Raw genomic sequence first — 13,760 nt, 5'->3', positions numbered from 1 at the left:
AGAGAGAGAGACAGACAGACAGACAGACAGACAGACAGACAGACAGACATACAGACAGACAGAGAGACAGACAGACAGACAGATAGACAGACAGAAGGGGCGAGAAGTTGATCCAACACTTCGAGATTTTCGGGTATAGTGTTGAGAGGGAAAAAAAGGGGGGTGGGGAGGTGCTTAGATCTCCCATCGCACATAACTCACCAATCTCGTTGTTCACCGGGTAGTAATAGGCGTTTACAGTAGCGGGGGTCATGAACCACCTGAAAAGTCAACAGTAATCATCTTACTTTTAGTTTTAGTTTTTAGTAAGAGGTTTACGACACTTGCAACACAATAAGGTCATACAAGTGCTGAAGAATAGATGTGTTACAAGATAGTAACATACACAAAAAAGAAGGATGGGAGATACAGACGATAGATGTTGATAGGAAAGAAAGTCTGCGGTAAAAAACTCACAGGTCCAGAAAGAGCGTCAGATACTAATAAGTATGGAAAGTAGAAATACGCAAAAAGATGGGCTGATAGAGAGGCAACAGACAGACAGACAGAGGAAAGTGGGAGGTGAAAAAATGACGATATAGAGACACCAGACAGACACGAGAGAAGTACCACAGCCCTATAATTATAATAATAATAGGTAGCTTTTGTATAGCGCAAATCCCCGCTCAACAGCAAGCTCTATAATATGCGCTTCATAGTCAAATCTATACTATTACCCCAGAAGACCTGAGAGCATTCTGAAGCAACCTCAACTTTCTGGGAAGCATACAGTGCAAGCGGCCATTTATAGGAGCTAAAACACTAACATACTGAAAAGATCTTCCGCGGTCTATGGCCATGTACTCATTTCCCCATGGGTGAAGGGAGGACAATTTCGTGTAAAGTGTCTTTCCAAGGACGCAACGTCGGGCCCACGGCTCGATCCTCCGAACCCGCAACCTCACGAATACGAGTCCGGTAGGCTAACCACTAGGCCAACAGAGACATCAGATAGACAGAGAAAAGAGGGAGGTGGAAAAGATGACGACAGTCCCACACACCAGAGACATCAGACAGACACGAAAGAAGCACGACCACATACGCGTTAGTGTCCACTGGCTGCCTCAGTTGTCGCATCAGGGAGTCATGGCTCACTTTCCCTATCATTACGTTGTTTTCGAAGTACTGGTACCTTGTAAAAGTAAACTGGAGGAGCGAAACAAAACATGAATATTATGATTAAAGATGTACGCTATTTTTCAGTTTCTTTTAGTTTTGTTTTCGTAAGGTTTTACGGCGTTCGCTACTGCATACGGTCATATGAGCGCCAAGTTACATTTTACATATGAATTTCTGTTATACCTCTCTGCTATAAGGCTTTATCTAAAAAGGCCATAGTTTCCGAAATAGGTTTATAAACCAGCCCCCCCCCCTCAATGACAGTGACGTGATCTCGCTGAGATGACTTTTATGTTTAAAAAACACTTCCCTGCTCTTCACACTCTTAAACTCTTAATTAACAAAAATCCCCATAGTCACTTGAACTTAGTAGAGTAAGTCAAGAAAAGACTAATTACTTACCGTAAGGGACAGCAAATCCCAAACACTGAGTTTTGCAGAGATAAGGTCTAAAACTGAACATTGAGGAACATCATAATAAAGAATTGACATTTGTTACATAAGGTATTAATCACAACAGATAGGCAGCAATTGACGTCTAAATGTTCTACCATCTGAGAGCAGATGATCAATTTTAACAAACATCTTAACAATTATCATCTGAGTATGATTTACTACGATAGAGAGTCGTAACAATTACCTGATACCAACTTTTGTCAAAACCACTTAGGGAGTACAGGGGAAACTCGACGGCAGCCACACACTGGGAATTGTGAGGGTGCCAATTTTAAAAGTTTGTGGACTCATAACTTCATATTTATTTTAAAGGTGGTATATTGTTAAATGTTGTGGAATTGAAAATCTAACAACAATAATCAACTAGCAGTTGAACAGAAATACAGTTAGTTATGAGTCAACGAGAATTCAAAATTGGTACCCTCACGGTATTCAGTTTGTGACTACCGCCATTTTTCCCTTGTAGACTTCACTTACGTTTGAGTAAACCTCCTCTAGATACGTGTCGTTTCTCACAAACTCCGGGTAACCAATCTTGGACTGAATGACGTCGTTCTGAAGATACAATCCAGAAGGAAACATTTGTGAGGCAGCGTGGTGGAATCAGGCTCTCGTCATATTTGGGGCATGTAGAGTTATTGATATCATCTTCAAGCTTGTTCACATATCTTTATTGGGAGGAAAGAAATATCCATTTATCTTGAATGCAAGTCGAGATATTGGCGAATGAATGAGGTGGGGGTCACCTGTTTTCAGAGGTAAAATTAGTGAGAAAATGGCCGCCAAAGATTAGTTATTTGCTTAGCTTAAGGGTCCGTAGTAACTAAAAATTTACATTTTTTGTGCCTTTAATCAACGATTTTCAAAAAAATCCTCGCAGAAATGAGTTCTTTAACGGGCATGAAAGGTGTTGAGCCAAAAAACAAAAAAATTGATAAAAATTTACAAACCTGGGGAAAAATGCAAGTTTCTTCACTTGGATTATTTTGACGAGAGCCTGATTCCACCACGCTGCCTTACATTTATTTTATTCCATTTCTACGACACTTTTACTCCATGTCTACAACATACAAAGTAAATGGTTCACCTCTAAAGGTCACATAAGTTGTCTGATTTATAAGAGCGGGATGTGATTAAGCAAATACAACTAAAAGAGGAAAGTCATGACGTGTTGAGAAGAGGATAAAATGAGTGAAATATCCATCTAGGACGGATATTAACGTATTCGAAATGCGACGCAAACACGCTCGTTAGGAGAGACTTGTCTAGTTAAGTCTGTTATATCAAAGGGTACCCTGCTAAAAATCCCCAAAAACCTTTGCAAGTTTTTTCGAACATAACTGAGCCATAGTTCGAAACAGGCAATACATTTTTGATTTGAAAGCAAATTCTCAAAGGTTTCCAATATCCAATCCGTAGCGAACTTAATGCCCAGGGGAAAATAGCTTTGTTGGCGCTTATCTCTTACAAAACAACTACACAGTGAAATTGGAAAAGGTATGTGATCGCTTTTAAGCACAAGGGGGCTATCAAGAAAAATGCTGTTTTGAGAAATTCGAAGGTTACGTTTTGGGATCTTTATTCAGTCTTTTTAAATGAAAATGAGAGTTTTCTCTATAAACAAACAAATATACACACTACTGAAACCAAACTTCTCCTATAGGTAGAGTAAAGCCCACTTTTGGTGTAGATCAAGATCTCTGGAAACCCCCGAATTCTGGGTTAGCCCGCTTGTCCTCAAAAAGCGACCATATTATGATAATCGCTAAACTTTCCATATTCTCCTAATAACTAATTTTTTGAAGATGTACTAGTGTCAATGCATCATCAAGAAATTAGAAATTGAAATAATGGAAATGGAAACAGAAAGGGTTATTATGATATGTCTTTTCCAATTTCATTTTGCAGTAAAAGGTTAACAAAGCTGTGGTCGCTGTTTTTCGTAATCGGAATTAATAATGGCCACCTTTTCCCGAGCAAGTCTTTTCGTCTCCGGGTCCATCCAGGACAGCTCATCCACTAGTTCATCAAACGCAGTCTGGAGACCCTGTATCATATCGAGGGCCTAGGAAGTAGAGCAATTGAAAACATGGTCATTGTAGCGTCATTTCCTCTTCTTCTTCCTTGTTTTCGAGGACTGATTGTAACGTCAACGATTTAGCACGTAAGTTGTGAATTCTCTCTGATCAAATCTCACGACTCCCACTTTAATTAGACAAACCTGCCTCCTGAACTCTAGCAAGAACAATTCTCTTTGTGATATATCTTCATGGCCAAAAGTACTTAATGTCAACCACACCACACATTAGCTAATTATGACAATAATAATAACGATAATGATAATAATGTGACCATCTATGAAACTTAAAACAATGGGAGAAATGGCATTTGAATACCAAAACCCCAAGATCTGGAATGCTTTACCGAGTACTTTGAGAGAGATCAAATCTTTTGATTCATTCAAATGTCAGCTGAAGTCGTTTCTGTTTTTAAATTAATAAAATGACTATTTGGAATAATTTTCTTTAGTCAGAACACAACGTTTTATGTTACTGTTGTATGTTGTACTGTATTGTAAAGCGCTCAGAGCCTGTGTACTTTACTCGGGGTTGAGCGCTATATAAATGTCATTTATTTATTATTATTATTATTATTATTATTATTATTATTATTATTATTATTATTAATTATGATAATAATAACCATAAAAATAATAAAATAATAATAATGATGATAATGATGATGATGATGTTGATGATGATCATGATGATAATAATAATAATAATAAATAATAATAATAATAATAATAATAATAATAATAATAATAATAATAATAATAACAATAATAATAAATAATAATAATAACAATAATAATACGATGTTTACAGTCTCTAGCCCGGTAGCCATTACCACCAGGGTCGGGAGAGCATAATTCGTGTAAAGTAAAGTGTCTTTTTTTTCTTAGTTGGAATTCCACCAGACTGACACTAGACCACCGACGCCACTTTCTTGATGAAGGAGCCGATAGATATTGTGTTAAACATTTATTTCTTGAATTACTATCTTCCCAGTCATCTCTCTTCATGAGATCTTTAAACTATTGTTATTATTTTTTTGAATTCCCGACTCAAAATCTCATTGAAAATGTCCTTAAAAATGTTATATTTGTTGTAAACCCCCCAAAACAAAAACCAAAACAATAACAACCAAACCAAACAACAACCAGAGGGCGACCAACTCGTAGAATCCCTTTACCATAGATTTGGCTTCGGGTTCAAAGTACCGGTCGACAAAAACTTTGCCGATAGCGAAGCCAATTTGTCCTTTGGCAAAACGAGCGCAGACCTGGTCTCGCGGCTCCCCTTGCTGGATGCCGTACACAACCTAAGATAAATAATAATGGGACAATAATTATAATTCGGAATAAGTGTATAATTAAAAGCCTTCCAAATCAATCATAGTCTCACCGGGGATGCGAAAAAAGGTCAAAATCACTTAGTATATAGTCTTAAAAATGATATCGTCTAAGATATCTGTGAGTCACTAAGAAGACAAAAAAGTTCACAGAAGAAGAAGAAGAAGAAGAAGAAGAAGAAGAAGAAGAAGAAGAAGAAGAAGAACAACAACAACAACAACAACAACAACAACAACAGCAACGACAACAACAAGAAGAACGATAATAACTGTCTTAATATAGTAATATAGGGACACAATTGCCCAACCATTAAAAAAACAACTGAGACTCGCAAAGGGTCTGACGAGATCATACCTTGTAGTATTCAAACACAAGGGATCTGTAGGTCTGTGTCAAGGTTTCTAAGTAGCCCCCTGTTACACGCCAGAACACGTAGTTGGCTAACGTCCTGTTTGAACAAGGAAACAAAGCTGTTGGGTTTTTTCTTCAAGTAAAAGAATGTTTTAGTTTTAGTAAAAGTTTTACGGCACTTGCAACACAATATGGTCATATTAGTGCCGAACAATAGATGTGTTACAAGAGAGTAACAAACAAAAAAAAAGGAGGAGAGATAAGGAAGATAGATGTTTGATAGGAAAGAAGGAGCAAACCACACCAGAGCACCCGCCAACCTCCCACAAGTAAAACAATGACATTCATTAACGACATTCAAATTCTAGCAAGGAATATAATTAAGTATATTTCAATATTATGTCCCAATTCGGCCACATCGAGCTGCAATGTAATGGCTAAGAATCTTAAACATAAGAAATAATCACAGTGTTACCCCCCTACCAAAATAAAAAAAAAGAAAAAAAAGAAAAAAACCCCAACTACAATAACAACAGCAACAACAACAACAACAACACGTGTTACCAAAAACCGATAACTAAGACAGTGATACCAGCCGAGAAAATGGAATAGTTTTATGATAATGACAGAAGCCATGACGTTGTTACTTTTGCAAAGTTCTTTCATTAAAATGTATAATCATTAAAGATATTAAAAATATTTAGGAATAAATTAATATGCTTGGTTTTTTTTCTCGTTTTCTGTCGTTGTGTTTTGTTTTGGGTTTATATATGTGTGTGTGTGTATGTGCGTGTGTGTGTGTGTGTGTGTGTGTTTGGGAGTGGGGGGGTGGAGAAGGGGATTTAATAAGTCGTCGACACACGTGTTATTTACTTTAAATAAAAAAAGAACGCAATGGAAAAGATTTGCGCTACCTTTTCGGAGTGTTTCTGATGAGTTCCGTGAAATTTCTAAAGTAAGGAGGCGAGACATTGATGATGGTTTCATTTTCTGTGACGTCTGTGATTCCTACTTCCGGAGCATGCAGCAATGCGACCACGAACTGCATCATGTCCAATTCTGCCTGTCGTTCAGTTGTTGGTTTGTTTTTGAATACACAAACAAGCAGAAAATGAACAGAAAAAGGAAGGTAATGATACATAAATGCAGACTTCATACACAAGAAAGATCAAGAAACCTGACCACTCTCTGAATAACTATATCGAAAAATTAAACTTTCAATGAAAAATAAAAATCTAGTTTTACTACCCTCTCTTACGGACAAATTGTTAGTTTGCCTCTATAGCAATCGTTACTTTCAGATGTGTATCATATTTTAATACTGTTGTGGACTATCAGTATTAATGGACGAAACTGTATATTATTAAGTGAAAGCATAGTACCACAAGTCTGATATTCCTACAACAAACTTGCCTTATTCCATTCTTCGATTACTGCATACATTTTAATAGCTTGGTCGATGTCAATGGAGTATATATTTATTCTAAAGCAAGTTTTGGACCTTCTACTTGAAAGGCAAAATAATGTTCGTGTATTATTTTATCTATTTCTGTTTCTTTGAAAATAACTCTGTCAAATTATTTTGCACAGACTGCAAACTTCACATTTCTGTGAAGAGTCTAACGCGCTAGGGGTATACATTGTTTTTTGGAGTATGCACAGACTTTCCAACAAAGATGCCCTATGTCCTTTTTTCAGGGTGGTCATGATTGGAAATAAAATGCTAAATCAGGGGGATCAGTAGCTCAATAGATGTGGTGATCTACTGTAAACACAGGGGTCTGTTGCTCCATTCCCCTTAGCTTTTTTGCTCATGTTTTCTACACCGCTTGATACTAGGGTCGGTAGGTTGGAGCACTTAGTCTTCTCTGACAAAATAACAATCAAAAACAAAACGAGAACAACACCTAGGTTGCATGTGAAAATGTTGCATGTTAGAAATCCCTCGGTGTTTCTAAAAGCGAATGGACTGGTCTTTTCTAGCCGTCGTCCAGCCAAAATTCAAAAATTAATTTTTACCCATAACCCGAAGCCATTATTGTCTGTTTATCCTGCTTGTCAGCAAAATGATAATTCTTTGTTCTATACATATTATTATATAAAACGGTCATGTGCGTAATAATTATACGCTGCGCTATGAAGTAAAGATTTCACAGCCGATTATTTACTGAGCTCTAGTAAAAGAAGATTGATAAAATTGCCCAAGCAGTAACCACTGTGAGGCATAGCATTATGTACAACCACAGGGGTAGCAATGTACTAACCGAACTGTAGTTTGCATGGACTTCTCCCAACGTCATTGGGTTGTACAGGGCTTCTGGGTCCCATCTCTCCTCGGATGGGACAGAAATCTGTGGGGAGGGATTGACTTAAGAAATAGTCATTCTGTTTGACGTTCACAAATTGTATAGTAAATTATGCTTTCATAAACACCGTTGCAAAGATACCATACTTCACAATTAGTCTCAGACAATCTAGTAACAAGTAGGTAAACACAAATTGTACTCTTCAACTCATAGTTTGATGTTCATAAATCAAATCAAGAAGTTTACCCCCCCCCCCTGTCTCTGCTTCTAAATCCAAATACACCAGTGTGACCCCATTCATACTATTTGTGAAAACAAATAAAAATAAAATTCCCCAGAACCATTTTATCATCACCACCCGGTACCTTGCCGACTGGCGTGGGCGATCAGGGACCTCCACTTCCCTCAGTCCTACGTTGCAGCGATAGTGTCTGTTGTTCTTGCTGTTCCCAGCCATGTTGTTAACTTGTCCAGTATATTTTCCCTCAGTCTGCCTCTGCCTCTCTTTCCTTTAAGCTTGCCTGTTGTTACAATATTCTCCAATACTTCTTTCCGCGTTGTGTGTCCAATGAAATTTGTCTGTCGCTTTCGGATATTATTGGTCATAAACCATTTATTCATACTGTGCACTTAATACTAGGAATGTCATGAGTCTTAGGATACGGGGTGCACGTTAAGCAGTTATAATGGCGTCGGTGGCCTAGTGTTTCGGCTCTCAGACTCGCAACCGTAAGGTCGTGGGTTCGAATCCCGTCAGTGACCCGACGTTTTGTCCTTGGGAAAGGCACTTTACACAAATTTTCCTCACTTTACCCAGGTGGAAATGGGTACCCAGCTATAGACAGTGAAAGATCTTGTCAGTTTGATAGTGTTTGAGCGCGTGGAATCCGCAGCTTGCACTGTAAGCTTCCGCGGAAGCTGAGAATGTTTCAGAATATTCTCAGAGGGTCTGTTGGGGTAATAATAGTTTTAAAGCGCATAGAGCAAGCTCTTGAGCATGGATGCGCTATATAAATGCAATTATTATAATAATTATTGTTATTCGGCATCGTTCGGATGTTTACAAACTGTATAATATTATAGCTGGGACCATTCATTTCTCCTCAGTTGAGTTTATTTCATATAACAGTTGTAGTAGAGTAGATCAGATAAGATAAGAAACATCTTTATTGTCCAGATCCTGGCATATTGGTTTGGAGTTTCACCCCATACCCACATACATACACACACACTCACACACACACACACACACACACACACACACACACACACACACACACACACGCACGCACACACACACACACACACACACACACACAAACACACACAAACACACGCACACAAAACATTCACACACGCAGGCTTCAGTCATATGCATAGTATAAATTAACAGTGATATAAAAACTATTTGAGTTAAGCTAGATACACACTCAGTACTCTTATTGTAACTCAGTTGTATTCTGATGCATGCTCTAAGGTCATATGAATACTTGTAACAAGATGGTTAAGATCGAAGCATTTTGATGATGCTGAAAATTCAGATGACAAAATTGGTTGCAGACGTAGAGGAATGAGTGAGAGAGAGAGAGAGAGAGAGAGAGAGAGAGAGAGAGAGAGAGAGAGAGAGATGAACTACCTCTGAGGTAATTGTTTTAAATGTTCTATGACCAAGGAAACTCTAGTGTCAAACGTTAACAAAATGGCATATTGCCTTCACCTGTGCAAGCTGTATTTCGAAATCCACCAAGTCCGTCACATCTTGCTGGGCTGTGTCGGGGTCTGCGAACCCCAGTGTCTCGGTCACTTTGTAGATTAATGTCTGGTAGGCCATGAGCATTGTGTCATTCCTTGGGACCAGGTAGTACTTCTGACCCGGCATGCCCAAACTAGGTTGGTCCATCTGAAGAAAACCCCCCCATCCCAACAACCTTTTTAATCAGACTTCGTTCCTGACAAGGGCATCAAAATTGCTATATTCGCCTTAACAATGTTAATGGAAATTTTATTGAAGCACAGAAAGATCAGTATTTAAGTTTCTTAGATCATTCAAAGGCTTTTGATACAATTAGACGTGAAGAGCTATTTAAAACATCGGTAGAGCTAGACATAGATGGAAAAGATCTAAGAATTATCAAGACTTTGCACTGGGACCAAAACGCTATTATAAGAATCGATGGGGAATACAGTGAATATAAGAAGATAGGAAGAGGAGTGAGGAAAGGATGTGTTGCGTCACCAGACTCTTTAACATGTACAGTGAAACAATCCTCAGAAATATAGAAGAATGCTCATGTTTCAAAATGAATAGTGAAAATATTGATAACATCAGACATGCCGATTCAGACCAGATACTGTTGTAACGGAAAGTGAACGTAAAGGGGAAGTGAAGAAAACAATGAATGGTGATATCTAAAAGAGCAGTAAATTCTTTTAGTAATTTCTTAGTAAGTAAAGGTGAAAAAGATCAAATGAGTTCAACCGTTTGAATATCTACGATATAGTTATAACAACATCTTGTGACAAATGTTCCACAGAACTAACGATATCTAAAGATTGTTTCGATAAAATGAATAAAATAGAAACATCTAATGACTATCAAATTGAAAGTTCTGAAATGCTATGTTTGGTCAACCCTTCTATACGGCTGTACATGGTGGACAATCACTTAAGACAGTGAAAATAAAATAGAAGCAACAGAGGTGTGGTTTTGGAGGAAACTACTGAGACTATCTCGAAAGTCGCCTATGGAAACAGTCAGGAAAAGAAAAACGTAGTTTTTTGGGACACCTGAATAGACATAGGGGCCTTGGAAATCTTACTTTCACCGTGAAAATTGAAGACAAAAGAGGCAGGCGAAGGCCCAGAGTAACCTACTTGGAAAGCTTAAAAAGATGGACGACGGTGACACATCAGGATACTGTAGTGTTTTATTTTAAAGAGCATCAAAGTAAAGGAATGAATGGGAAACCATCATCGCCAAAGTCTGTGGCAGATTTAGCCGTTGATGATATAATGACTAGGAATCAAATAAAAAAAGTGTTTACCTTTTTACGCGCAGTGGGGAGGGGGGGGGGGGTCTTCAAGCAAAATATAATACATCATTCAAATATTTGGTGTCACTTACCGAGATATTTCTTATCAAGGAACAACGGGGGGAATTGATAAGAGTAATAATTATCATCGTCCAACATGCTGAAATGTATGCGAGTATACCATTGTAAAAATAATCCATGTTTTCAACAGTATAAAGGTATAACATTCAACTCACGTTAATCAAATTTTGATAAACAGGTCTCTTACCTTCAATATGTGTACACTCGAGTTCTTGTCATCTACTTGTGGATAGACGCCCACCAGGATGCTAAACCCTAGGTCGGTAGCGTTGAACAAGACGTCATTGAGGTCAAATGTGGCTTCGTTCCATGATGGAGAGATAAGAGGAGAGTCTCCGATGATGGTCTTGAGCCAATCCTTGAAGTGCTGGTCACCACGATTCTCCATGGTTTCTTTTAAAAAACAAAGAAGATTGAAATTCGGAAAAGCATTCTACAAGACCATAACTTTATTTTGATTATAATGATCTTGGTTTCTTGTCTGACATACACCAAATGTCAAAGTCAAAAAGTTTAAGCAGGGACCTAAGAAAAGTGTGAGAATACTTATTTCATGTAATATTTAACAACATAAGGTGTCAGTGGTAATAATACTCTGCTTTTTGAATTTTTTTCGCGTAATTTATGGACTTGTTAAAGCACAGCAAACAATAAACAAAGACATTCAAGATACCCAGAAAGTGGACGTTTTGGCTTTTTACTGTGTTAAGATTTTGTATCACATATCTTTGGCTTTTTCCTGTGCTAAGATCTTGTATCACATATTTTTGGCTTTTTACTATGTTAAGGTTATGTATCACATATTTTGCCTCCTCACTAATTCAGTGAAGATCACGCTACAGATTAGAGCAAGAATTCATACTTGTTGATATGGCGTTTCACTTGACGTAAGCTTTTTTACTTTAAGAGTTTGTTTCCCATTTTTGAAGGATTGCAATACATTGTTAATGTTAAAATAGGCATATTTCTCCCAGAAACTTACGAAGGTCACGACAGGACTGGTATAAGTTTCTGGCGCTCGTCACCGCTTTGAGGTCATCACTTGCTGGCGGTTCGTCCAAGATTCCTTAGAAAAAGACCATTGAAAAATTGTTCCTTGAAAAATACAGGGTGAGCCAAAAAAAGAAAAGAAAGAAAAACAACAAAAACAAGCCAATAAACAAAACAAAGAAAAAGAAAACCCCCCACACAAAACAACCCCTCCCCCAAAACAAAACAAAACCCAACCCCTTTACAACTTCTTTATTGTAAATGTTTTCTTCAACATTGAAGTTTCGTTTTTCAAATTTTAACACAGTATTTGGAAATCAAGAAGAATTTGGCTGATATTCACTTTAGATACTTCCACAGAATGGTTTTTGCTGTATTTGGCGCTTTAAAAAAACCAAAAATATGTTCAACATTGGCCTAATCCTTGTAGTCACCAGTTCGTATTGCCTTATTGAAAGCTACTGCAGTCTAATAAGCCTAAAGACGTTTGCAGATATTGTTTTTCCAATATTTTCTTTGCCTGCTGAGATCATGGTTAAGTTTAGTAAAGAGCAGAGAGCTTTTAGAACTGAACATTGCCTCTCCACCAACTCCCCATCCCTGACATTTCGAAAGTTCCACGCACAGTACGGAAAGAATGTTAAAGTGCCCTCACGTTCTTCTTTGGTGTCATGGGTTGAGACGTTCTGTCAGTTTGGATCTATAGCCAATCAGAACTAAAAATTCCCAAACAAAACGACCACTTCAGGTCAAACACACACCATTGGCCAGGTAACCGGTGAGCAGAATTTAGTTGTTGAGTCCTAAAAGACATCAGTCCGCAGACGATAGCTGTAGCTGGGACGTTCCTATACACCTCAACGGTCTGCATTCTCCAGGCAGATTTTAACCTACATCAGTACCATTTTCATGTTCGAGCAGCGTGTGAGGGAGAGTACTTAGATCAGAACATGGCAAGGTGTTCATAATTCCTGAATCGTCTTGAAAAACGTGAACATTTCCTCAATGGCAATTGCTTCAGTACAAAGCCCACTTTCACCTTTCAGGATGTTAGCTAAAAAATGCTGTCCATTGGGCACCCCAGCCTCCTATTGTCTATAGAAGTCACTCCATATTGAAGATGTACAGTGTGCGTGCATGTGTGTGTGTGTGTGTGTGTGTGTGTGTGTGTGTGTGTGTGTGTGTGTGTGTGTGACTCTAAGCACTCATAGTTTAGTGGGCCCTTGTGTTTGTCCACTTTTGAACATTTCAAACTACGCCTAGAAAATTAAGTGTCGAGTCCAAAGGGGGGAATGCATGCAGAGCGCTGGCTCTATTAATTACAGAATAAAAACGTTCGTTTTTTTTCTAACTCTGTAAGAGAAATGAAATATTGTTTAATGGTTACAGAGATGGAAAAACTAAACGTCGAAGAGTAAATAATTTTTTAAAAGCCAAGCAATCGTATCAAGATTTTCCTTACAAGAAGTTTTAGTGCTGATGCATTTTGCGTTAATTGGTGTTTTTCTTTATTTCGTTTCCATTTTAAGGATACGTTTCTTCTTCATGGATTTTATGCCAAACAAATTTCTGTTAAATGAATCATGTCTGTTTCAATTAAAACATTTTATAATTAAGTTTGTTGGTGATATTCCGGGGGGAAAGTTGTAAAGGATCATCCCATATTTTATGTATATAGACCCAAGGGCGAGAAGGACAAAACAAGCACCGTATATGAACCAGAAGTCAGTGACTGGGGATCTAAAGTGGTCTTTAACTTCGTTCAACATTGTGATAATTTTATGTAATATCCAAGGACAAAAAAGGTAAAGTTGTTCCAGCATCCCATTCGGACTTTGGGGATTGCCTTGTTAGTGAGACAACTTCTTGGACCTTTGGCATAATGTGGTAGGGTGGCCAGTTCCTTTTCACACTTTACTTCCCCAACTTGAAGTCAGGTACCCATTACTGCTGGGTGGGCAGGAGGTGGGG

The 13,760-nt window shown here is 38.0% G+C and overlaps 1 protein-coding gene across 1 annotated transcript in view; it reads right to left on the bottom strand.

Annotated features, from left to right (window-relative positions):
- The window catches only part of LOC101850855 (neprilysin-1), a 39,192-nt gene that overhangs the window by 6,870 nt on the left and 18,562 nt on the right, over nt 1-13,760 (bottom strand). The window contains exons 3-12 of the mRNA XM_035973047.1: nt 10,987-11,192; nt 9,404-9,586; nt 7,645-7,731; nt 6,295-6,443; nt 5,384-5,477; nt 4,870-4,998; nt 3,581-3,679; nt 2,092-2,169; nt 1,082-1,185; nt 202-260 (exon numbers count right to left, since the gene is read on the bottom strand). Of these exons, the coding sequence (XP_035828940.1) occupies nt 202-260; nt 1,082-1,185; nt 2,092-2,169; nt 3,581-3,679; nt 4,870-4,998; nt 5,384-5,477; nt 6,295-6,443; nt 7,645-7,731; nt 9,404-9,586; nt 10,987-11,192 (1,188 nt within the window). The remainder of the gene's footprint in view (nt 1-201; nt 261-1,081; nt 1,186-2,091; nt 2,170-3,580; nt 3,680-4,869; nt 4,999-5,383; nt 5,478-6,294; nt 6,444-7,644; nt 7,732-9,403; nt 9,587-10,986; nt 11,193-13,760) is intronic.

Source organism: Aplysia californica, unplaced genomic scaffold (genome assembly GCF_000002075.1).
Source record: "Aplysia californica isolate F4 #8 unplaced genomic scaffold, AplCal3.0 scaffold00967, whole genome shotgun sequence".
NCBI classification, from domain to species: domain Eukaryota; kingdom Metazoa; phylum Mollusca; class Gastropoda; order Aplysiida; family Aplysiidae; genus Aplysia; species Aplysia californica.
This window is presented reverse-complemented; position numbering and strand designations above follow the sequence as displayed.